At 42.2% G+C, this 23,951-nt stretch overlaps 1 protein-coding gene across 1 annotated transcript; it reads right to left on the bottom strand.

Annotated features, from left to right (window-relative positions):
- Nucleotides 1–1,148: 1,148 nt before the first annotated feature.
- HECTD3 (HECT domain E3 ubiquitin protein ligase 3) lies at nt 1,149–19,705 on the bottom strand. Its single transcript, XM_063297821.1, has 21 exons — nt 19,222–19,705; nt 17,736–17,896; nt 17,218–17,310; nt 16,667–16,802; nt 15,649–15,764; nt 14,226–14,339; nt 12,843–12,925; nt 12,194–12,359; nt 10,993–11,074; nt 10,082–10,264; nt 8,237–8,289; nt 6,747–6,811; nt 5,771–5,874; nt 5,139–5,258; nt 3,630–3,719; nt 3,307–3,513; nt 2,900–3,029; nt 2,520–2,594; nt 1,971–2,052; nt 1,784–1,855; nt 1,149–1,388 (listed from the first exon to the last, which is right to left on the bottom strand). The coding sequence occupies exons 1-21, from the start codon at nt 19,576–19,578 to the stop codon at nt 1,304–1,306; spliced, it is 2,574 nt and encodes an 857-aa protein (XP_063153891.1). The 5' UTR covers nt 19,579–19,705; the 3' UTR covers nt 1,149–1,303.
- Between the last annotated feature and the right edge of the window lie 4,246 nt (nt 19,706–23,951).

The raw sequence follows: 23,951 nt of genomic DNA, 5'->3' as shown, positions 1-23,951 counted from the left end.
GCCCACCCAGGCAGCTAACCTACAGCCACAGCATATGCGTTTTGGCAGAGGACTCTGTCTCCCATTCAGTCCCAGCCCCGTTGCTTGTGTTGGGGCATCAGCACGCGACCATGTGATTAAAATAAAAGTGAAGGTCAGCAGTAGAGGTGACACTCGTATGTATGAATTAGAGCCAGTAATCCGCACTGTATCACTTTTTAAAAAACTTTTCTCTCTTCTCCCCTCCAAAGCTATTTCCAACTTCTAGTTTCCTTTATTTGCACAACAGGTGTACAGAGCTGGCATTTTAGCTTTCAGAAATGGGCACAAATTAGCAATGTTACTCAAGATAGCAATCGAGAGGTAGAACTTTGGGAAAAGGCTTTACGGTAGGTAGCATGAAGAAATAGCTAGACTGGGACAAGCAGATGAACATTTCCTCCTTAACCATTACCAAAGCAGAATAGTGCCTTAGTGTTCTTTGGGTCATGACATCCCTGTGGAAGATAACTTTTCAGTTTCTATGAGGGAGAGGGATACAGTAAGAAGGGCTGATGATTAAAAAAAACATGGCCTTAACTGTAGATTAAGGGAGGGTTTTTTTTAAATTATGGTTCCACAATGCCCACTAGTGGTCAGAGTTCTTTATGCAGCTATTAAAGGAAAAAACACAAGACACAATTGGCAGAGTTCAGGCAAACAAGCAGCAATCCATTTGTGCTGCACAAAAATGGGCAGGTAGATGGAAATGTATCTTGGCTGATGAGGAAGAGATCCTAAAATATAACCTCTGAATGCAGGCATGCCAGCAATTAGGGACAGGGCAGTATATGTTCTGTATAAAATTCACACATTTTTTGGTCTAAATATGTATTCAAAAATAAACCCCACCGAGCAACATTACTCCCAGATAAGTGTCGATACAACTGCAGTCTAAGGAAGAGCAAGAAGTGAAAAAGTAAAAAGACTTCAGCAGGGAACTATGTCACAAAATATGTCCAACTCCAAAAAAGCAACAACCCTACCACAAAGCAGTATTTTACTATATTTTTGATACTTTCTCAGAGAAGGAAAAGTTAGCATTACTGAATTATTGAATCATAAATCTACCTTTTCACTATCCCAATTTGGCTCAAACTTTTCTTGAAAAGCAGCATGTTTATATGATGTTCACATTTAGAATTTTATTTTATAGATATGTACACCCATATACACTTTCTGGAAGGTGGGTCATGATGAACAGACCGTAAGAGCTTCTTCCAGGTAGCAAGGCCAAAAATCAGAGGGAGATCAGCAAGACCACCATCCTCCCTGGCGTGGAGTTTCAGTCTTCCCATGGACTCATATCTGTATCAATGGCCACACAATTATAAGCTGCATAACGCAACTTTTCTTCACACACCTTGGCACTAGAAATGAAAAAAACTAGGTTAACATTTCCAGTTATTCTGAAAATCTCCAGTCCTTCCCTGGCTTCCCTGTCAATGGATGTTCAATGGAAGTTCCCTCACTATCACAGTCGCCCTGTTTGCCTGCGTTATGGTGTACAGCAGTGTTTCTCAACCTTGGCAGCTTGAAGATATGTGGACTTCAACTCCCAGAATTCCACAGCCAACAGTTTCCTTCTTGCTCTTCTTTACTTCTTCCGCCACATAACTCTCTTCTGTTCTCACTGTCTACTGTGAATATCACTCCCTGATCATCATGTCACAGTCCTTGCTGTTCTTCTGCTATTATATATGTCTTCCCCAAATTGTTTTTCCCATCTCTCTGCCACAGAAGAGTTTCCTAGAGCAAGACTTACGAGGCATAGTTGGGCAAAAAGAGGGTACTGGAGCAGGTGGACGATTCAGGGAGGGCATCAGTGGTCTCAGAGCTTGGCCACAAGACAGAAGAAGACAACAAGGTAAGTCAGGAAGAATCTACCAGGTAATAAAACTCAAAATGACTGGTAAACAGTCTTCCCTCCCAAAGAGGGAAACAAGACTCACCCTAATTTATCAGGATAGATATAAATTCGAGCAGGAAGTCTGCTTCTTCCAGTAACAAACCTCAGAAAGCGACTGCGATCCTCTGAGGAGAAAAGTACATGCCTTTCATAAAGTCATCATGCATCCCTCCCATAATATGCCTCCCTGATAATGAAATAGGAATGAAGTCTGACATTGTTTCAAGAGCCTTTGGAAAGCAGGAATTACGTTTTACCGAATGGGTCAAAATGTAACTTAGAACCAAAATATATGACAGAAGTTGTGGTGAAGATTTTCACCCACTCTACTCTGTCACTGCTCTAATTTACTTAATCTCACTCATCATCACCACCACCACCACCACCACTTTCCTCCTCTGAAATAACAGTAATTTTTTTGAAAAAGAAAAATCTTTACAGCAAGTTAGATTTTCAACAAAATGGATTCTGCAGGAGAGACTACAGTAGTATCAGTGGGAAAAGCTTCTTAAAATACATTTGACTGCCATTTAAAAAGTGGCAGAAAATCCATTATATCTACTATTACATGACATTTGCTTGCTCTGCTCACCATTAGTAAAGTTGTTCAAGGCCTCCCAAAAATACTGGATTCTGGTGTCTGATGGTTCAAAATCCTCAAAGCGAGCTGTAAGAAGGTAACAGAAACAGTGCAGAAAAAAGGACAATAAAGCCAACTACAAGCCAAGATCCAGCTGACCAGAGAAAAAAAGGAGATATACCCATTAGCTGAGACACAAAGATGTAAGATTTTACTGTATTAGCTCAAATTCACCACACGCTTTTCCAGTAAGGTAATTGTGCTGGGATTCTGTGCTAACTAGCAATTGCATGTGGAACTGACAGTAAGTGTAATGAAGAACTTGCATATTCCTCAAGATGACAGTATTCTGTATGCTATACAACAGGAAGTCCAAGGTCTTTGATACTTACTGAGCTTTTTCAGGGCCTCTACTGTAACTTCAGGGTCACCACAGACCTTCTTCTCCAGTTCCTGCCAAGTGAGTAGGTCCAAAACAGCCTGAGGAACTACCTTCAGAAGTCCAGCCTGCATGGCTGCAATCTGGGAAAAGATTGGGAAAAAGAGGTAAGAAAAGGGAATATGCAGGACCAAAAAAAAGATATGTAGGAAGAAAGTTCTTCCAAAAGCACACAACTGTTTTCTGACAAGTTCATAAGAATGTACAGTTTTCTATTATGTTTTCTGGAATATTACCTCTATAACCAATCCGCTTAAACAATGCCCAATGTCTCCTAAAACATGCTGATACTAACTGATGATAAATAAACTATAGGAAAAAAAGACATGATTATATTGCTAAAATGACACAATGAATTACCTGTTCCTTACTCTCATTCAGCCTTGCCTTCTGTACCAGACGGATGAATTCTACTCGGTCCTCATAGCGTACTGCAGTGCGAATGCCACCAGGAATAAGCTCCACCATGCACTGGTCACTCAGTACTGTGGTATAGGTCAACTCATTCCCAAACTTGAACTCAAAGGTCTCCTTGTCCATTCCTTCCATCATTTCCAGAAGTTTTACCTTAGAGCATGGAAAGAAACAGTCTCACCCATGGCCAAGGAAATTAGAAAGGGATCCCTGGGATTCTGATTAAATTGTAGCCATCAGTATGTAGCTGTCATAATATATGGACTTACCAGCATTGAGTCAATAGCAGGGAAATCCTTACTCCAGCTCACTTCTTCACCCGTTAGTTGCTTCCAAACAAAGCCAGGCAAGGCAAGGACCTTGAACACGAAGGTAAGCAGAACTTTAAGTGTAGTTGCAGTCACTTGGCTCACACTATGTCCAAAGAAATGCTCAGAAGTGGAGGGGAGATACTCTTTTATTTCAAATATTGCTGCCTTGTTTCTTTTTTTAAGTGATACGTCTTTTACTGTTTTTCAGTATCTTGAGAGTATTATTTTTCAGCACTTTCTTTTTATTAGCTCCCTTGCACTTTTAGTAATGCAGTTACTAAAGGCAATGGTCAAATAAAAGAAATCTGAGCCCAGGGCAGAAATGTAATTTGAGAAAGCATCTCAGATGACCCTCCCTAGTTCTCATGATGATGGAGGGAGGGAGGGAAGGAGGAAGCACATCCAGACTTGCAACATTCTGGCAATGTAATCTTGTAATTAAGTAGTGTTAGCGTTCATAACTCTGGCATCCTAGTCTGATCTATCTGGAAGGGCTGACAGATGGTAAGGCCAAGGAACTTGCTGTTTGTATATTACAGACATGCCTGTACACAGAATTTGGGAGTTATTTGATCAATTATCCTCCATTAAATAGAAGGATAATCTGTACTGAGAACAAGGACCCACTATAAACAATATTTATCGTTCAGAAACTTCTGTAGCACTGCCCCTTCCCAACTGTATGATAATATTATGTCCAAGGGTCAGGTAGAATGTTGTTCTATTGCCAGTGTGGTTTCTTGTGAAAACACTTTAAATTTTGTGACAACAAACTAGGAAATATCACTGCATGAACTCTTCCCAAGTTATCTCAGATGTCTGATGTGACCAGGCTCTATAGAGAATAGGCCAGTTCTTTGCAGTGCTGCTTTATAGCTTCAGACAGAAAATGTCATTACCCTCAAGGTACATTTTTAAAAAGACTTAAGATGCTGTTACAATTGTTTGATGTGAAAAAGCGACAACTTACACTTGGCTCTAGGCCAAGTCAGAATTCTGAATTAAAAATGAAAGAAGCTAGTTTTTGAATTAGCAAACCAAAACAAAGACATCCATGAAAGGAAATAGCCATAAACAAGAATAAAAAAATCCCAGAAAAAAGAGAACATATCCCTCAACCTGATTAATAAATATGAATTAAACAATTAGGAAGAACAAACTGTTCTTTCTGGGAATACATTTTTCCAAAATTCCCCCACCTTCAGTTATATAGGAAATGAGAGGAGTGGTCTTGCAGTCCAATAGTTTGTAAAATCATGGAAGCATCTAACACACCCCATTTTTGTTCCTGTAGCTTTATTTGGGACACAGGATAGTGGTGAAAATTTCTGTATTCTTTCAAATGATTATATGAGTGAAGGGCAGAGCATATGTGCAGAAAACATATTTATTATGTCTACAGAAAATAAGTTTGAAGAAATATGGCTTCTGGTATCAAGGAAGGATTAGTCAGTATTGTCTACTAACCAGAAATTCTTTGCCACGTAGAGCTGCACCCATTATCTGCCCAATCCACTCATATTTGAGGAATTCCTTGCAGGATGGGTTTGGGACATACATGTCTCGGGCCTCTCCAGTACCACTGCCCTGAAATGACAAGTATCTTATTTAAAACAACCAACTAAGCAAGAGCGTAATGATTTTATCAGCATAACTCCATACACCACAGCACCTAGCAATACATAACCCACCAAAGGCCAACAGAGATATTACAACATTCTCTGGCATAACTTAGTGCCTCAACCGGAACACAAGAATTTTTTTTTAAAAAAATACTTGGTTTGAAGCACTTTTAACACACTGAGCAGAACAAGCAGATGTAGCAGAGATAAAAGATAAAATACAGCTCTGGAACAGTTAATTCAATGGCACCAGGAACAGATCCAGAAAATGGAGTGTTAAGGTCCATACTATCTGTTTCTTTGCCAGCAATGCCTCTAAATCATTTTTTTTTATCTATCATCTATCTATCTATCTAATTTTTATCGCCACCCATCTCCCTCCACAGGGAGGGAAGATTTTCTTCTTAGATGGCTCTTATCCTTGTCTTAACAACCTGAGGGACTTGCTCTAATTTTGGTCTGAGCAAGGAATAGCACCTGATTGGATGTGCGGACGAAGAAGGGCAGTGGCACAGGGGTCTCAGATGAACTAGGACACAGCTCTTCAGACATATCAGCAATGCTGTCCCGGAAACCACCACCTGTGAGAAGGAAAACAAAAAAGAAAAGGGCAGCCCATTTTACTTTATTGCCAGCAGCTACTTGCACATCTCAATTAGAGAATTGAGAATTTAGAGGATGTTGAAAACCAGTTTCGTGTAGTGGTTAAGGCACTAAGATAGATACTGGGAGAGTCCCGCCTTAGGCGTGAAGCCAGCTGGGTGGCCTTGGGCTGGTCACTCCCAGCCCTAGAAAGCAGGCAATGGCAAAACCACTTCCAAAATCTTGCCAATAAAACTGCAGGGACTGGTCCAGGCAGTCACCAGGAGTCAACACTGACTCAAAGCACACACAGAAACATACAAAAATCAGCTTTAACTGGATTTCTGATCTTCCCACTCCATCACTTGTGGCCAGCCCATTTTCTGTGGGGAGACTACATCCAAGAAAAAAAAATCAATTCTCATCTACCCATATTTGGTCAGGTCTTCACAGGACTATTATCCTGAGAACGAAATCTTCTGATACTCCCAAAAGGGGGGCTACCCAATAGCTACTTTCGTGGGTGTTGCTACAGCCAAATTTCCAGATCTGAAATCCTGCACTTTATGTCATGCCTATAATTGAAACATGGCCCACAAGAAATATAAATGCTCAATTACAAATTATGAAAACCAGTAATATCTGCAGATATCATTGTGGTAATGGTGGACACAATTAAATAAAACTTAAATTTGGAGCAAAGAACAAAATAAAATGAAAAAGATTACTAGATCTGCATTTGGCCATTTTAATTCCATTTTCCCCCCAATAACATAAAGTCAAAAAACTTGCTTTTCATTGAAAATGCAGATTTCCAAAGGCCAAATTTAAGCAAGCCATCATTTGGGACTATGCAAAGTTTCAAACTTACCCTGGTCAATGATACCCTCAGCAATGAATTTACATTCCCACCATTGGTCATACCGCAGCGGCCACCTGGGATAAAATAAAAATCAAGAGTTACCAGTAGGCTAGCCGCTAGTCAAAATGTCAGAGATGACGACGACGATTTATATGCCACCTGACTCCCAGTGAAAATAGTTTAATATTTCTGTTCAGTCAAAAACAGGAATAGGTGGCAGCCATCACTACAAAGGCCTTTGCACAAATCTATCTTGTGCACTAGTTGCACCCATTCCTGGATTGAGAGGATCTGCTCAGTCACTTGCACCTTAGTCACTTATTGTCTGGATGATTGCAATGCACTTTACATGGGCCTTGCCTTGAAAAGCATTCAGAAACCTCACCTGGTCGAGAAAGCAGTGGCACATGCAGTATTGTGTGCGATGAGGTTTGCTCAGGTAACACCTGCTGTGCAAGCTGCATTGTAGGCTTCCAGGTGCACTTCCAGGTGCTGGTTATCAGCTTTAAAGTCCTATGTGGCAGAGGGGGAGGCTACCTGCAGAACCACCTGTCTCCAGCTGTTTCTGCCCATCCCACCAGATCCAGCAGGATGAACATGCTCCAAGTCCCCTCAATGAAGCAGTGCCATCTTGCAAACCCAGAAGACAAGCCTTCCCTGATGCAGCACCTGCCCTGTAGAACTGCCTCCCTCACACCCGCCCCCCCGAGATCCAGATACTCCAACCCTGTTGGCTTTCCTGAAGGCTGTTAAAACCTGGCTCTTCCCATGGCTTTACGACCAGGATGATACAGGCAAATTTGCAATAGAGGATAATGTGTGAGATGCAGCAGCTTTTGTATTCAGTAATCTGTATTTATTATGTCTGTTTCTAATTGTATTTTTGTTGTTTTTATTGTATTGTTAGCTGCCCAGAGTTACTTGCTTAAGATGGGCAGCTGTATACATTTCCTAAATAGGAATAAATAAAACCTATTAAGTTCCTTGGATGACTGAAATGTGTGCCCCTAAATTATCATGTCTTCTCCCATCAGAGGTTCACAAGAAGACAATTTTGTGGATACTACAGTCCTAGACAAGGTATTTTTGTTTTAAAAGGTCCTTTGGATTTAAAATCTAGAAAGGTTAGCATTCCATACTTAAAAAAAAAAGCCGGCTGCTGGCTTTTTATTTCAAATCAAAGCTAGTATTATAAAATTTATTATGTTGTCGCTTTCCATTCTTGATTTCCAAGCAGTTTTATTGGTTTATTATCTGTTTTGTTTTACTTGAAAATTTCAACTATAAGACAACTCACAAATGAAATAAATAAATAAATAAATACATTTGGGGACAAAGTCATTAGATACCAACATCAGGTTTTATCCTTCTCTGAGAAATGAACCTTGGTTTTATTGGCAAACCCTGTGACAATTGTCACCCAGCCTTTTAGACTTCAGATTCCTAAAAACCTGGCAATGGAACGGGCAAGGAAGAGACGAGGCTCAAGGGCCACCCACCTATAATCCAGCGGCTTCTCATACTTGTCAGAAGGTTTCAGGCCTTCGTATACCTAGGAAGAGCAGAAAGTGCGGTTAAAGCATGAACAGTGGAAGAAAATAATATTCACATGGTGCTTACAGATCGCAAAGCAGGAACACGCCATCCCTGAAGACATCTGATGCAATATGCATTTTAATTCCATAGTGGACTGGAAGGGAAACAACTGGTACCAAAAGGATACAAAAAATTATTCTGCTGAGAGGCTTTTCAGGTTAAGCAGATTCCTAGCAAATAAAATGAAAAAGCCAGTGCGACCAATATGTGAGACAACTCAAGTTCCAACCCCAAACTTATTGGCTGGCCTTGTGCAAATCATAACCCTGTGAGCTAATTTCACAGTGATGTTAAAGATAAAATGATGTAAACCACTACAGCTCATTGGCAGAAGAATAAAACAAGGGTGAAAGAGAAATGTGAACCTGATACCTCAGAAGAATAAAACAAGGGTGAAAGAGAAATGTGAACCTGATACCTCAGAAACAAAAAAAAACAGGCAAACCAACCACAATTCCTAGGGGGAAAATGAGATTATAGCTCAAAGAAAGTGAGCTATTTTGATCAACGATTTTATTATTACAGGTAGTCCTGATTTAACAATGGCAGTTGGGACTGAAATTTCCATCACTAAGCGACATGGTCATAAAGCATAATGTCACATTATCATGATGCTTAGTGACGGAAATTCCAGAATTCCTGGTTGCCATTGTTAAGCAAATCACTGCAGGTTGCTGTGAGGACATCACGTGGTTGTCATTTGCGACCTCCTGCTGTCTTTGCTTGTACGACCTTCAATGACTTTGCTTGTAGGAAGCCAGCAAAGATCGCAAATAGTGACCACATGACCGTGGGACATTGTGATGTAATCATGAGCCAGGTGCCAAGCACCCAGATCACAATCATGTAACCATGGGAACGCTTGATGGCCCGAAGTACAAAGACTGGTTATAACTACCCCTTGTTCAATGCCGTGGTAAGTTTGAATGGTTGCTGAATGAGTGGTTATTAAACAAGGACCACCTGTAGCTACCATAAAGGACAAAGAGATAAAACTCAATTATTTAATTGCATCACACATACTGTATATGTCACAAATCAAACATTCCTGTAAAAGTTCTATTATAAATTGAAGGGGACCAATAACATAAAAGTGATGCTCCCCAATCTTAAAAAGGCTGTGCCCTCTTACAAAATTGCTTGCTAGTTGTGCTATAGAAATGAGCAGCATTTCGTCCACAAACTAGACCTTATTTCATGAGTGTAGGGTAGAAAAGGGACGCGGTGGCGCTGCGGGTTAAACCGCTGAGCTGTCGATCGGAAGGTCGGCGGTTCGAAACCGCGCGGCGGGGTGAGCTCCCGTTGTTAATCCCAGCTCCTGCTCACCTAGCAGTTCGAAAACATGCAAATGTGAGTAGATCAATAGGTACCGCTTCGGCGGGAAGGTAACGGCGTTCTGTGTCGTCATGCTGGCCACATGACCCAGAAGTGTCTATGACAACGCCGGCTCCAAGGCTTAGAAACGGAGATGAGCACCGCCCCCTAGAGTCGGATTCGACTGGACTTTACGTCAAGGGAAACCTTTACCTTTACCTTTAGGGTAGAAAAGCACTCTGAAGCTACAAAGGAGATGCGCAACAACTTTTCACAAATAATACATCAGTGCAACCTTTCCTACTGTGGTACTCTTCAGATATTGGCTCCATACCTCCCAGAATTTCAGACTGCAATTTTGTGAATTGTAGTCCCAACACATCTGGAGGATCCCATAGTGGAGAAGGGTGGGTTATTATACATGTTACCCTTACCTGGGTGAAGACAGTGTTTTTGCAGCTAGGGTCAAGGGCGGGATTGTCACGATGCTCCATGGCCAGGCGCCGGTTGATGTAGAGCCGTGGCATGAAGTTGGGCTTGCTGGTTTCTGAGTCCTTGAGGCACTGGCTGATTAGCACTGTGCGTCGCTTGGACAGCAACAGGAACTGTTTGATATGCTGTCAGGAGACAACAATTAGTTCAAAGGGGGCAATAGCACAATATTTAACATGCCTTCCCTCACTTTTCCAGCCAGCTGGGCTCTATCAACATGACCACCACCCAACTATTCTTGAAATATTGAAATTTTAGTTCTCTTTCCTGCTAGCAACACTCTGATGTAAGAAGATGTGTATTTCATGAACAAAGTCATTTTCATCTCCCATTTAAAATGTTGATGCATTTTTAATTTATTAAAGATTTATGAGCAATCTTGTATAAAAAGTTGCCATATTAATTAAAATTCAGATTTAAAAGAATCTCATTAGAATGATGGATAGAAAACCATTTTTTTGAAGCTTGAAAAATGAACTTTAACATGAAAAGAAAATACAACATACACATTCTCGATTAAAATGAATTTAGAGAGCCAGCCTTCTTAAAATGCTGGGCTTACTTATATAATGGTTGAAGGGGAGTCCCCCAGCAACAGCATTCATACATCTCCTCTGCTACACCATTTTTTAACTCACCTTCAGGAAACAGGAAGGCATTACGGTTAGTCTTACATTAGTGTAACAGGATGATTATTTGATTGTCTAGTTAGGCAGGAGCAGAGACATTTATTCAACGGGTTCAGTTTTTCCAAGACAGGGCAGGTTTGGCTACCACAAAACTGTCACCATTACTGCATTAATTGTGAAAAGAAAAAACAGATATTGACCCATCAGCAGGATTTTAGCCTCACCTTTAGCTCACTGAAGGTGCCAAGCGTATAGTCCCAGGCTGGTACAAGGTGATGAAGCACACTGTCCAAGATCTTGATAAACCTATCACAACAAAAAGAAACAGCACCAAAATGTGGAAAAATATCTAAATCAGTGTTTCTCAACCTTGGCAACTTTAAGATGTGTGAACTTCAACTCCGAGAATTCCCCAGCCAGCATGGAGAGGTCCACACATCTTAAAGTTGCCAAGGTTGAAAAACACTGATCAAAATGATGCACAGTTTGATGGTGAGGATACAATGTGATTCCATATAATAATGTAAATGAAACAATATTATGATTAGATTTATATTCCATCTTTCCACTAGGAGTTCAAGGTAATACTCTTTCTCTCCCACATTTTTCCCATGCATCCCTCTACCACTGAGCATTATTTATTTCTTGCTGAAATGTATCTCCTACCAAAAGAAATTCTCTGAGCCATTATAATTAAAAACAATTGCAAGGGAACCATGAAGGCATGACCATAGAAATGAAGAATAGCAATGAAAATGAAGAGAATGTCACATAATTATCATAACACTAGGAAAGGCTAGTGGAAGAATGGAGGGACGCGGTGGCGCTGCGGGTTAAACCGCTGAGCTGTCGATCGGAAGGTCGGCGGTTCGAAACCGCGCGGCGGGGTGAGCTCCCGTTGCTCGTCCCAGCTTCTGCACACCAAGCAGTTCGAAAACATGCAAATGTGAGTAGATTAATTGGTACCGCTTCGGCGGGAAGGTAACGGCGTTCCGTGAGTCATGCTGGCCACATGACCCGGAAGTGTCCTATGGACAACGCCGGCTCCAAGGCTTTGAAACGGAGATGAGCACCGCCCCCTAGAGTCGGACACGACTGGACTTTACGTCAAGGGAAACCTTTACCTTTACCTTTAGGAAAGGCTAGTGGAAGAATGAGATGCTTCCTGGTTTATGGAAGTAAGCATTCAAATAAGCAGTGCTTCAGCATTGCAGTCAAAGAGATGCAGTGATCATAGGAGAAAACTGATGCAGACCTAGGATGGGATAGTGATGAAAAAGATCTTGATGCTCTTTTAATTAATTCAACTGTTTGCAGAGGCTGCACACAGATTTTCTTATCCCCATCCACAGCTATGGAAATGTGATTCATTAGACCTTCTGCCTGATCAATTTCCCTTAGCATTCCTAACTAGCACTTCCATACCTCTGAATGATCACAGCACGCCAATAAAGCACATCAGGATCTCTTCCCTCCAGTCGTGGATACCTCACTAGGTTGGCTGGTTGAAACATGTCCGCATTGAGGCCCAATTCCCGTTGCCGAGAAGATTTGATCTTTAGGCCCCGGAGCCGGACATCAATCCCATCATCTGCATAAAAGGGAAGGACCACACAGGGCAAGCAAATAAGTTAAATAAAGAATTAATTCCTCTGTATAGAGAGAAGAGAAAAACAGAGCCAAAATCCTCCCTTCAGCTCACCCATGGAACATAAAGTAAAGTTTGGTCAGTTTCATTATTGGAGAATTCCAGAGCTTTACTCCTGTATTGCCACAAAAACAAGAGTGTCCTATGGCAGCTTATCTGCTAACAAATAATGGGCTTTGCTGTTTCCTTCAAGAAGACAGCCCATAACTGATGTTCCCAATGCAGGAATTATAAGGTTATATGACAAACAATGACCCAATAAGGCACTTGAATTGCACTCTGTCTTGGAAGGAGGGATAGGGAACCTGTCACAGTTGGCTCTGTGCACTTGCACACAGGTGGAATAAAATCCCAAACTAGTTTCGGAATCACCAAATTAACCTCCCAAGGATTAAGAAATTAATCCTCACATTGACACCCACAAACCTCTGCACTCCACAATGCGGATTTCAATGACAGGCAAGTGAGCAGTCATGTCTTCCAGCACACACACATCTCCAATGTAGCTCCTAGGGACAAAAAAACTTCATCTGTTTTATCTTGCACACAGCAGGTATAACCCTTCCATCCGCCAACCTTTAATTTTATGTATCTGAAAACTGGGGACAAGTTACATTGGGTTGTGAATGGGAACCAGAGAGCCAGAGACCAAGATTCCTAGATCGCTTTCCAACCTTCTGAATTGCACAAATTGATCTATCAAACCCCCTCTGATGGTGGGGAGGGGAGAACAGTGGAAACTTGACTCCTAAAAACAGTGATGTCAGATAGGATGCACAGGAGCTTGCCTACAGATACTAGGCAAGATGTTAAAAAATATATATCCTGCCTTAGCGTTATGTATAAATATAACTACAGGTAGTCCTCACTTAGCAACCACAATTAGGACTGGCAATGCCATCACTAAGCACCATAGTCGCTAAGTGGAAAATCACATGACAACAGGCTTATGACACCACTTCCCATTCAGTCCTTAAGCAAATCACCATGGCCGTTAAGCGAGACATCATGTGACCACGACTTGCAATTTTACTTCCATGTTCTCCATTAATTCTGCTTGTCAGGAGCCAGTTGTGAAGCACTCAAATGGCAATCATGTGACTATGGGACACTGCAACAGTCGTAAACATTAGGATTGTTCACAAAGCTATTTTTTATTACACCATTGTAACTTTGAACAGTCGCTGAACGAGGCAGTCGGTAAGTGAAGACTACCTGTATAGTGCTTCTTTCTACAGTTAGGCTGATACTAATAGTGCAGTCTTCTACTCTGATTTGTGTGCTGGACATTAGGCAATAAGGAATTACATGCCAGCAAGTGTGCAGGTTGGCCAAAACAGCCTGGTCCCTGTCTCTGTGAGCCCAGTACAGAAACCAAGCAGACTGCCAAAGGAAGAACTTCCATTCTCCATACACAATCTGACAACGCATCAGCCCACAGCAGAAGAGATGGAGTTCTTGCTTCTTCCTCTGTAACTTCCAGGCAGGCTAATAAAAGCATCCTGTAATGTTTTGTGGGCTTATTCATTATATTGTTTTCTGCCTTAATTCCCTGAGGTATGAGTGCCTCCAAGATCGACAATCAACAGCTACAGTACATATGAACCCCTAGCACTTCACCAGCAGGAACTGGAGCAATAGTTCCTTGCTTTGCACCAGTATTTGATCAGGATAGTTTTCTCTTCTCCCCTCCTCCTTCCCATATCATAGGAAATGTCAGGTTCTGGGCTACCATTAAACAACTTGAATAGAATTTAGGGTCATGGCTTCCCTCGGTTAGTCCCATCTCCCCCCGCTCCCCTGACTCACTCATCAATGCCCACATCACTCAGTTTCTTCAGATTATCACCTTCACCACCATATACAGCCACCCTTTTAGGCATGAAATTTTCATCTGTTGTGTCCACAGTGAGAAAGAGTTTCCTGATGGAGAGAATTGAAACAACAAATGTGAGACAAAGTAAATGGGTATTAGGAAACTTCCACATGAAAGAATATTCTGTCAAGGCTCAAAACTCACAGGAAGCTTTTTTTTTAAATTACAAACTGTTTAAAACTTTCTCATTTATTAGAATTCCTGTCAACAAAGCATTGTTCAGCCACTACTGCAGATGTCTGGAAGTGCTCTTGGCATCGATTCTTGCAACCCTCTCCTGCAATTTTTAAATGTGAGAAAGTATGAGGGAAAAGGAGGGACGCGGTGGCGCTGCGGGTTAAACCGCTGAGCTGCTGATCGGAAGGTCGGCGGTTCGAAACCGCACGGCGGGGTGAGCTCCCGTTGCTCGTCCCAGCTCCTGCTCACCTAGCAGTTCGAAAACATGCAAATGTGAGTAGATCAATAGGTACCGCTTCGGCGGGAAGGTAACGGCGTTCTGTGTCGTCATGCTGGCCACATGACCCGGAAGTGTCTATGACAACGCTGGCTCCAAGGCTTAGAAACGGAGATGAGCACCGCCCCCTAGAGTCGGACACGACTGGACTTTACGTCGAGGGAAACCTTTACCTTTCTTATGAGGGAAAAGGAAGGGAGAACTGCCAACCTTAGAACAGTTCAACCAGATTCCATCTTTCAGTTGTAAGAAAGAATAGCTCTGTGTTGTAGGAAAACACTTGGACTTTTTCAAATAAAAGGGATTGGAAAAACCCAGCCTCTTCTGAATTAAGAAGAGAGGGTTTACCCAGCACTAGTATTAACTCTGTGAACCAGTTTGTGTTCACTGTTAGCTTCAGGTCTTTGTTAATAGAAAAAGCCACTGGGAGAAGAAAAAAATGTTAATCTGTCTCTCATGTAAAAAGGAAAGGGGGTTGTAGGATTGAATGTTTTAAAACACAAATCTAATATAGTGTGATAGCCTTACATTTATAGTAGAAGCAATTGAAAAGCCATAATAACAGACAAGCCCTCGGGGTTATTGTGCAAGAAAATTAAGAAGGTTTCCATTATTAAACACTTCTCAGCTCTATCTTTTGGAAAGAAGAATGCCTAAGCACAAATCAGGACCAGCCATGTAAACTACGTTTCTAAGCCTGTCTTGCTGCTAGGTCTACATTCAATGGAGTACAGAAAACAGAATGGAAGAATGATCATTATTTCAGGAAGGTCAGATGAACTAGAGCAGCAATCTCTTTGCAAAGACTGATCCTAAAGCCACTCTGAATCTAGTGGCAGAGAAGAAAACCTTGTTACACAGAGAAAAAGCTAGGACAGACAAGAGCAGAACTAATAACTAACTTTATTATGGTTCCTTTCTTCATGTTGAGACGGACCCAGTGTTGGCCTTGGGACCCATCGCTCTCCCAGTAGGTGTCCTCATGGTTGTCTGTCAAGTATGAAACATTGAATTCTTCCTAGGGAGACAGAGCAGCACATTAGTCCAGACTAGCATTTGAACCAGCCCTTCTTATTCATATAGACATGTACATGATGAATATGCTTGACTTGAGAGGCTTTTCAGTGAGATATTGCACCTACTGCCTTGTTCAGACCTCACCTGGAGTACCATATCCAACAAATTGGAGTAAGTTCAGAAGAGATCAAAGTTCTGGAAACTGAGTTCTCAGAAGAATGCTTAAAATATCTATCTATATTTAGCCTACAGAATATATGAGGGGGAATATGATAGCTGTCACAAAGAAGTAGTGGACTTATTTTCTATTATTCCAGAGGACAGGACAAGAACTAATTGGTTGAAATACAAGGAGGTAGATTCACGCTCAGGTTAGGAGGAACTTCCTGTTTACACAAGGTGTCAGCCAGTGATGCTCTAGTAGAACTTGCACTGAGCAAGGTGGGATGTGTGTGTGGAGTAGATTACCTCTGAGGTCATCACAATTCTGTTTCTAATCCTTTACAAGGACTGAAAAAAGGAGCCCAAAATCCAAAGACAGGTAAATATAATATGAAAGTGCTGGATTGTAGTGTTATCATCTTCTGCCAACAGGGCCACACTGGCTAAGAATACTGTCAGTCCAGCATACCTGAAGAGCACCAGTCTGAAGAATAGTGGATATTCTAAAACTAAGATAGGTGGCATTTTTATTGTGGGCTTCGCTGAGCAAGCAGACAATACCTCTCTGTCTCCATCATCAACTCTGACACTTGCAGGAACAATTTACAGACTATATTTATAGACAATCCTTAGATTTTGGTTATCAGCCACAACTTCATAATCCTTGGTAACAAGTTATGGATGATATTCTGAGGAAGAGTTTCCTCCACAAAGAGATCCAATCCATTGATAATATTATACCGTGTAAGAGGAGACATCAATGCTGTCCACATATTGCTTGATACTACCCAGATTCTCATCCTCCTTGCCAATGTGGTCATAAAGGAAATGCACCAGGTCCTCATCGCATTCATAGCTCCATGTGGGTGGTACAAACCTACAAAGCAGTGATGGTAGTCAGTAGCACAGAATGAGCACTGAGGGGAATAGTCAGTTTACAGAAACTGTGATCTGTTTATTCCTCCATCCTTAGTCATGTTTTTCATCTCCTAATTCCATAATGCATCCCCCAATGTGTTATTTTAATCAGCTTTCTACCTAAGAACTTCTTCCAGTAGTGGTGGATTACAAAGCCTAACTCAACTCCATAGGCCAAGTCTCTATTCCCAAAGTAATCGCACTGCCTAGCCCAAGCTCTCAGTCCTTTCTTATTCCCATTTAGGAAGGAAGGAAGGAAGGAAGGAAGGAAGGAAGGAAGGAAGGAAGGAAGGAAGGAAGGAAGGAAGGAAGGAAGGAGGCAGGCAGGCAGGCAGGCAGGCAGGCAGGCAGGCATGCATGCATGCATGCATTACCGGAGTCTCTCTACTGCAGCCGCATCTGGCTCCATGATTTTTGGCTTTGCCCCAAGATGCAAGGAATATGTTAAATCCACCACCTGCTCCCATCTGGAAGAAAAGAAATGCAACAAACTCCAGGTTAGGGAAGGAGAAACTGATTGGCTTCTAAGAAAAAGTGTACGAGAACAAATCAAAGAATCAATATGCAACCATACGTTGAAGGTTCAAGAACATCACATTTCTAATCTGTTTTAATTATTTCTGCTTGTTATACAAAGAAGTTTAATTTATCAGAACAACAAAGTAAACAAATATGAAACAATTTTTAAAGACAAATGATTAACTAGGATTCAGCAAATGGTGTTCAAAAATGGGCATACAAATCTTCCTTTTGTGCCACATACTTCCTTCTGAAAATGTTCTGACAATCAGAGATTCATGGACAAATAAAATGTATTTGCTTACATTCGCCCTCCCAGTACTTACTACAGTGACCCCTCCAAAGGCAACCAATGGGAAATGAGATTCTGTACCTGATTACAGGCTTAAAGTCCATCCCAAAGAGTTGTTGCTGCCTCTGAATCCTCTCTATAGATTCCACTGGTACCAGCCTGTCCCCACTATCTGCATGCTTACACATAAGAACCCAGCCTTCCTCAAGGTCACAGCCAGTCTTGTATTCCTGAAGTTGCTCCTATGTGGAAAAAAACACAAAATTACATGAGCAGTAAAGCCTACATTGATCAAAAAGAGGAATTCAGGCTTCATTACCACAGTATAGAAGTATACAGTTGAAATCAAGAGCCTTGCACAATTTATTTGGAGCACTAAATGTGCAGCTGCAATTAAATCCTAATGTAAATCCAACTTGTATCTTTAATTTATGATTAATAAATATGCTTGTACAAATTTCAGAGTCAATAAATATAATGAATAAGATGCTGAACTAGGGCTGAGAAGAGCCATCCTCAACTTCAGAACACACTGCATGGTTTTCAACCAGCTGCTTTCCACCAGCCCAATTTAACTCAGAGGGTTGGTATAGTGGGGATCACCACAAGCTAGCAATAATTCCCCTCCTTGGTTGAAACCAAAGATCTACACAAGTAAAAGGGTATATTCACAGCAATATATAAAATGTGACACAACAAACTGTATGGAATTGGCAGTTTGATTAATTATGTTTCTACATGGATGCTCTGAGTAAGACATATATATGCAAGACTGAGGCTTGCAAGCACACAAGCTTTCAAGGGCTATGAACATATCAGTGAACACTCCAGTTCTGACAAGGAGCACTGCTTGACATACATCAGTTTATGCGCTCCTTATATAGTCAGACTGTTCCAAGTGCAGAACCCAACCATTTGTTTACTGCAGCACGAACACTGACAGACTTACAGCAGGTGGTTGCACCTGGTTAACTGCAGCTGATCTTCAAAATGCTAAACAAAGTTGGGAGACCAGAAACACCAAAGCTATAGGATAGAGTGGGAATTTGGCAGGGGGAGGAGGAGAAACCATGCTGAAAGAAGGCAGCGGTAAACCACTTCTATCAAGAAATGACAGGGGGTTTCCATGGAGTCATTAGGAGTCAAACTTGGCAAAAATGGGGTATCTGAGCTCCCCCCTGTCCCCCCCAGCAGCATTTAGATGACCAAATGTATGAGTACGACACAGCCACAAATGGAAAGGAGTAGACATGGGTAAACAGGGCTGTCCACGTCTATCTCAATCATTTATGCATTAAGCCTCTTCTCTTTCATTTTCTAATCTGAAGTGCAGCTCAGACCTGGCATGCTTGAAACAGTAACTCTCAGAGTGTCTCTGAGCATGTGCAGAATGCAGCCCCCGCCTCTCCATAAAAATATCCCGATCCAGCGACCAGGATCCACCTGAAACGAACGCGATCGAAATGGTTTAGACCCGCCAGGGTTTCACTGGCGCCATTTCTTGTGAGAAGCCTCCAGGTCCAAAGGCCGCGCGCGAGAGCCCCGCCCGGGCCACACGCTCCCTCACCCTGCTGAGCTTCACCCAGAGCCCGTGCCCGTTGCAGTACTCCTCGCCACTGGCTCGAATGCACGATCCCTTGCGCAGTTCGATGGTGGCCCTGCCCGGACCCTTCCTGATGCCGGGACCCGCGCCGCCCCCGGCTTTGCTTGGGCTCTCCCACACAGACAGCAGGCTCCGGCCCGAGGCGGAGGCGGGCCCCGGGGCGCTGGGATCCTTGCAGAGCTTGTACTGCACTTCGCGGGGCACATAGCCCAAAGCGGCGGGCAGCGACTCCGCCCGGATCAGGCACCCGATCGCCTCGCTCAGGAAACGCAGTCGGCCCAGCAGCTGGTGCGGAGATTCGCTGTCAGTCGAGGGAACCATCCTGCTTGCCTCGGCCAAGGGGGCAGCCGGTGGGAGCGGAGCTGCAGCAGCCGCTCCGCCGGTTCTCTCTTCTCCTTCCCTGCCGCAGCCGGCGAGAGCGCAGCGGCTGCCGGGAAGAGACAACCGAGCTTGCTTCCTGCTTCCTCTGCCGCCTCGATTCCGCCTGTTCTACCGTAAAGCATCCTCTATCGGCGGAAAAGTATATCAGGGCCGTCGCGCTAAGAGATGTTGGGAGGTCGTGGCATGGGAATGGCTTAGCTCAGTGTTTCTCAGCCTCGGCGGTTTGAAGAAGTGTGGACTTTAATTCCCAGCACGCTGTCTGGGGAATTCTGGGAGTTGAAGTACACACATCTTCAAGCCGCCAAGGTTGACAGTAAGCCCCATGCTGGCTGGGGAATCCTGGGAGTTGAAGTCCATACAGCTTAAAGTTGCCAAGGTTGAGAAATAATGGTCTACCCTGTTGGGTGCAGGGCTGCAACCGGGGGGAGAGGGGGCAAGCAGGGTATGTGCCCCGGACACCGCGCTGGGGGGGGGGGCGCCAAAATGACAAAATTTTTGCTCCTCACCAACCCATGGAGGGCACGGAATCCATGTTTGATCTGGGTGACACAGACCCTAGTTGCTCCCCTGGCTGGGTGGAGCATGACAGGGAGGGATGCTCTCACTTTCACCAGTCTTTTAGAGCTTCATCTCAGAGTTTAATTGGAGGTGCCACAGAGTGGGAGGGACAGACCATCTTCTGAGCTGGTAATGCTGAAACAGCGGTGGGTGTCATTGCTTTTGAAAGGCTGGGTCCAAAATAGAACTTACTGCTTGAAGTGAAGACAGTATGACTTCCCGTTGGCATTCCAGGTAGAGAAACTGGCTAGATTGGTACTTGCATTTGATATATGTACTGATACGAATTTTATTTTATTTAATCCATTTATATCCAGCTGCAATCCAATAAGACTCTTATCAATCTATGACATATAGACAATATCTGTAACACCCAGAGGACATTATATATAAAAACAACCACAATAAATTACTAAGAACAATAAAAAACCCAATGATGAATGATACCTTCAATAAATTTTATCAGTTACGTGTTAATGCCACATAAGAGCCTCTGCTGCATCATCCCGGTGGGCAGTTAATTAGTTTTTGGCATACCGAATGGGCTATGTGGGACGCCCCACTCTGTCCTCCAATGCCTCAGTGCCCTTTTCTGTCCCTCTGAGGCCTCTGACTCACTCTGACTTACAGTAAGGCTCGCCCTGGTCTGAGGAATTATATATACATCACTCTGACTGTATTCACATGGCACAGTAAGCCAGGTTATTACCTGGGCTTATTGAATAAATCACAATCAGATGGATTCATGCAGCTTTCTAACCTGTAAGCACAGATTATACTGGATGGATTCCATTTTGGGTTTGGTGTGGTCTCTGAATTCAGCCTGTGCTTTTCTAATCTAGTGGATCGATGACTATCATGCTAATTCTGTCATCTCTGCCTCTTCTCTCCCAGAACCAAGCACTATTTTCTCACTGTCTATCATCTCAGTAACATTCTAGGATGATTGAAAGAAGCACCTCTCTTAACCTTGATATTTCAGCAAGCTGTGTGCTTTCAGGGAAACCCAGGTGCTAAGCCATATTTCCTAACATGCTGCCTCTTATTGGATCACCAACCAGCCTCCCTAGTTTAGCACTTTTGTTTGGCTGACTGTAATTCTCCAGTGTTTTAGATTTTTCTCACCTTCCCTGTGTAAATGCCAAGGATTGAACTGAGACATTGTAGAAGCAAATGGTTTGCCACTGAACTATAACTCTTATAAGAGAATTATTTTCTCAAATGTCAGTTACTTAGTCAAAGGGAAAAAATCTTTAATGATAGTTATGTTACCAGAATTCTTTTTCAAAAGTACAAATTGTTGTGTGAAGATGATGATCAATATATGTTATTGAGGCTGTAGCCTTCACTGAGGCCTCTAAAAATGACTATGGAAATCACTTTTAGAGCTCATATTGGAACCAGTTCAGGGCTTCATCCAAATAGAAGAACATAGTTTTTTTTTTCAAAGCACTTCCAAACAGATGAAGACCCAAACTATGTAATTAGATTAAGTAAGACTGTTATTTTGATCTCCTGGGTTTGGGTGCCATGGAAGGACAGGCAGTGGTAGGATTTTTCCACATCTGGTAATAAAACAGCTTGACCAACTTGGGTGCAATATACCATGATGTGGCAGCAGTGAAGGAGAAATTTACCACTTTACCTAAGACAGTAAAATGCCTTGGCTAATGCTGGTGGTGGCTAAAGTCTTAAACTCAGGTCTGTTTTGCTTACATTAGAAATTAATTTTATTCCATGTTGCATATCACTGTGCAGAATATTGGTAATTAAGTATACATTTATTAAGTATAAGTTTTGGGAATTTTTCAGGTTCTGAGCTCTGAAATGTGTGATATTAACTGACAGAGGCCACCTCTGCTTCAAGCTGATAAAAACCATGGATGACTCTTCCATGGATACACTGTGCTCTCTGCTTGCAGATAATAATGGCCTTAACCACAGTGCCATTTGGGATCCTATAGATAAAAACACGAGGTGTTGTCAAAGGCAGTTTTATCAGTTTGTTTCAAAAAAAAATTTTTTTTTTGCTGGAAAATCCAGAGCTCACTGAAAATACCATATATTGCACACTTCATTTTCAAATGTTCAGCTTTATATTGCTAAAATAGCAGTATGTATACAGGTTCAGAATCATTTCAACACCTGGAGAATTTTGGAGGGGAAATGGAGGGATCTCTAAAGATCAAAAATGGCCAAAAAATGAGAATCAAGCATTTTTTCCCAGTAGCCTACTATTTCTTCTTTTACGCACACAGCCTGACCCTTTGTTGTTGTGCTAAGGCTGCAAAAATCCAGGTAACCGCTTGATGGCAACAAAGAGATGCAACAAAGTTCTGTTTGCTGCTCACAAATTATAATTTAATGAACTGACTGGCCTAAAATGTAACCTTGGGTCAAGAGATAGATTGAGCAAGATGAAAGAAAATACTGTAAGTCATGGAATATTTTTCATAAAATATTCGTAAGATATATTTTTTCCAGTCCTGTTACAGGTTATAATTAGACACAGACAATATTGTTATATAAAGTTGCAAGCTCAGTTCTTGATACAATCTCTTGGGGATCTTTTTTTTAAGTCTACCAGATCTGAGATGAAAAAAATTCGGACAATTATGAGATGGCTGCAAAGAGAATCAATATTTTTGCAGTCCAGATCTGATACCTCTGTTTTTAAATTTATTTTTAGCAAGCCTTAAACCACAGGCTTTTTGGAATCCTGGGTCAATGATCTGACTTTGGATTTGGTGATGTTCCAAAACACAGAGATTGTGGGTATGTTTCTACTTGCTACGTAAAGGTAAAGGTAAAGGTTTCCCTTGACATTAAGTCCAGTCGTGTCCAACTCTAGGGGGCGGTGCTCATCTCCATTTCAAAGCCGAAGAGCTGGCATTTGTCTGTAGACACTTCCATGGTCATGTGGCCGGCATGACTAAACGGAACGCCATTACCTGCCGGCCGAAGCGGTGCCTATTAATCTACTCACATTTGCATGTTTTCGAACTGCTAGGTTGGCAGGAGCTGGGACTAGCAATGGGAGCTAACCCCCTCACGCGGATTCAAACTGCAGACCTTCTGATCGGCAAGCTCAGCAGCTATGACTAGGTTATATTTTAAAGTTCATTGCTATATATGCAATATTTGTTATTAGCTTGTTCTTAACCAATAAGTTAGATACATTAGTCAATCTCTCATATGAGTGTTGCAACTATCTATTACATTGCAGGCAATGATGACTTGCTTCTTTAAGAACATGTAAACTATAACCCTGCACACACTCATCTGGAAGAAAGCTTCACTGACTTCAAGAGACTCAGTTCTGCACAAACATAACATTTAGATATTTGAAAAGTTACATAGGCACACCTAACCCCATCACAGAGAACAGTGTTTACATGATGCATAAATGGTTAACAGAACAGTAGTTCATTAAATTAACCCAATTTCTTGGATGAATTTAACATGATACAGTGGCCCCACTGTGGCTGTTCGAGCGACACATTGAGCCAAACCACCAGTCGTATTTTAGCTGAGCGTTAGTCGAACTCAACCGGCATGGCCAGCTTATGGTTCAGAGGGTCAGTTCGTGAGACCAGAGCCTTCTTTGGTTTTCCCTTTTTTGCTCCGGAGCTACCACAGCAGTCATTACGGTAATGGTGCCCAGCTTTTCTGACGCAAGCCTTGGGCGGATCCCATAAGCACCAATTAGGGCAGTCAGGAAAAGAATCCAGAAGTCGAGGGGAGAGGTGTTTTTT

Source organism: Candoia aspera, chromosome 3 (assembly GCF_035149785.1).
Source record: "Candoia aspera isolate rCanAsp1 chromosome 3, rCanAsp1.hap2, whole genome shotgun sequence".
NCBI lineage: Eukaryota > Metazoa > Chordata > Lepidosauria > Squamata > Boidae > Candoia > Candoia aspera.
The sequence above is the reverse complement of the archived record's forward strand: the minus strand, read 5'-3'. Positions and strand labels throughout refer to the sequence as shown.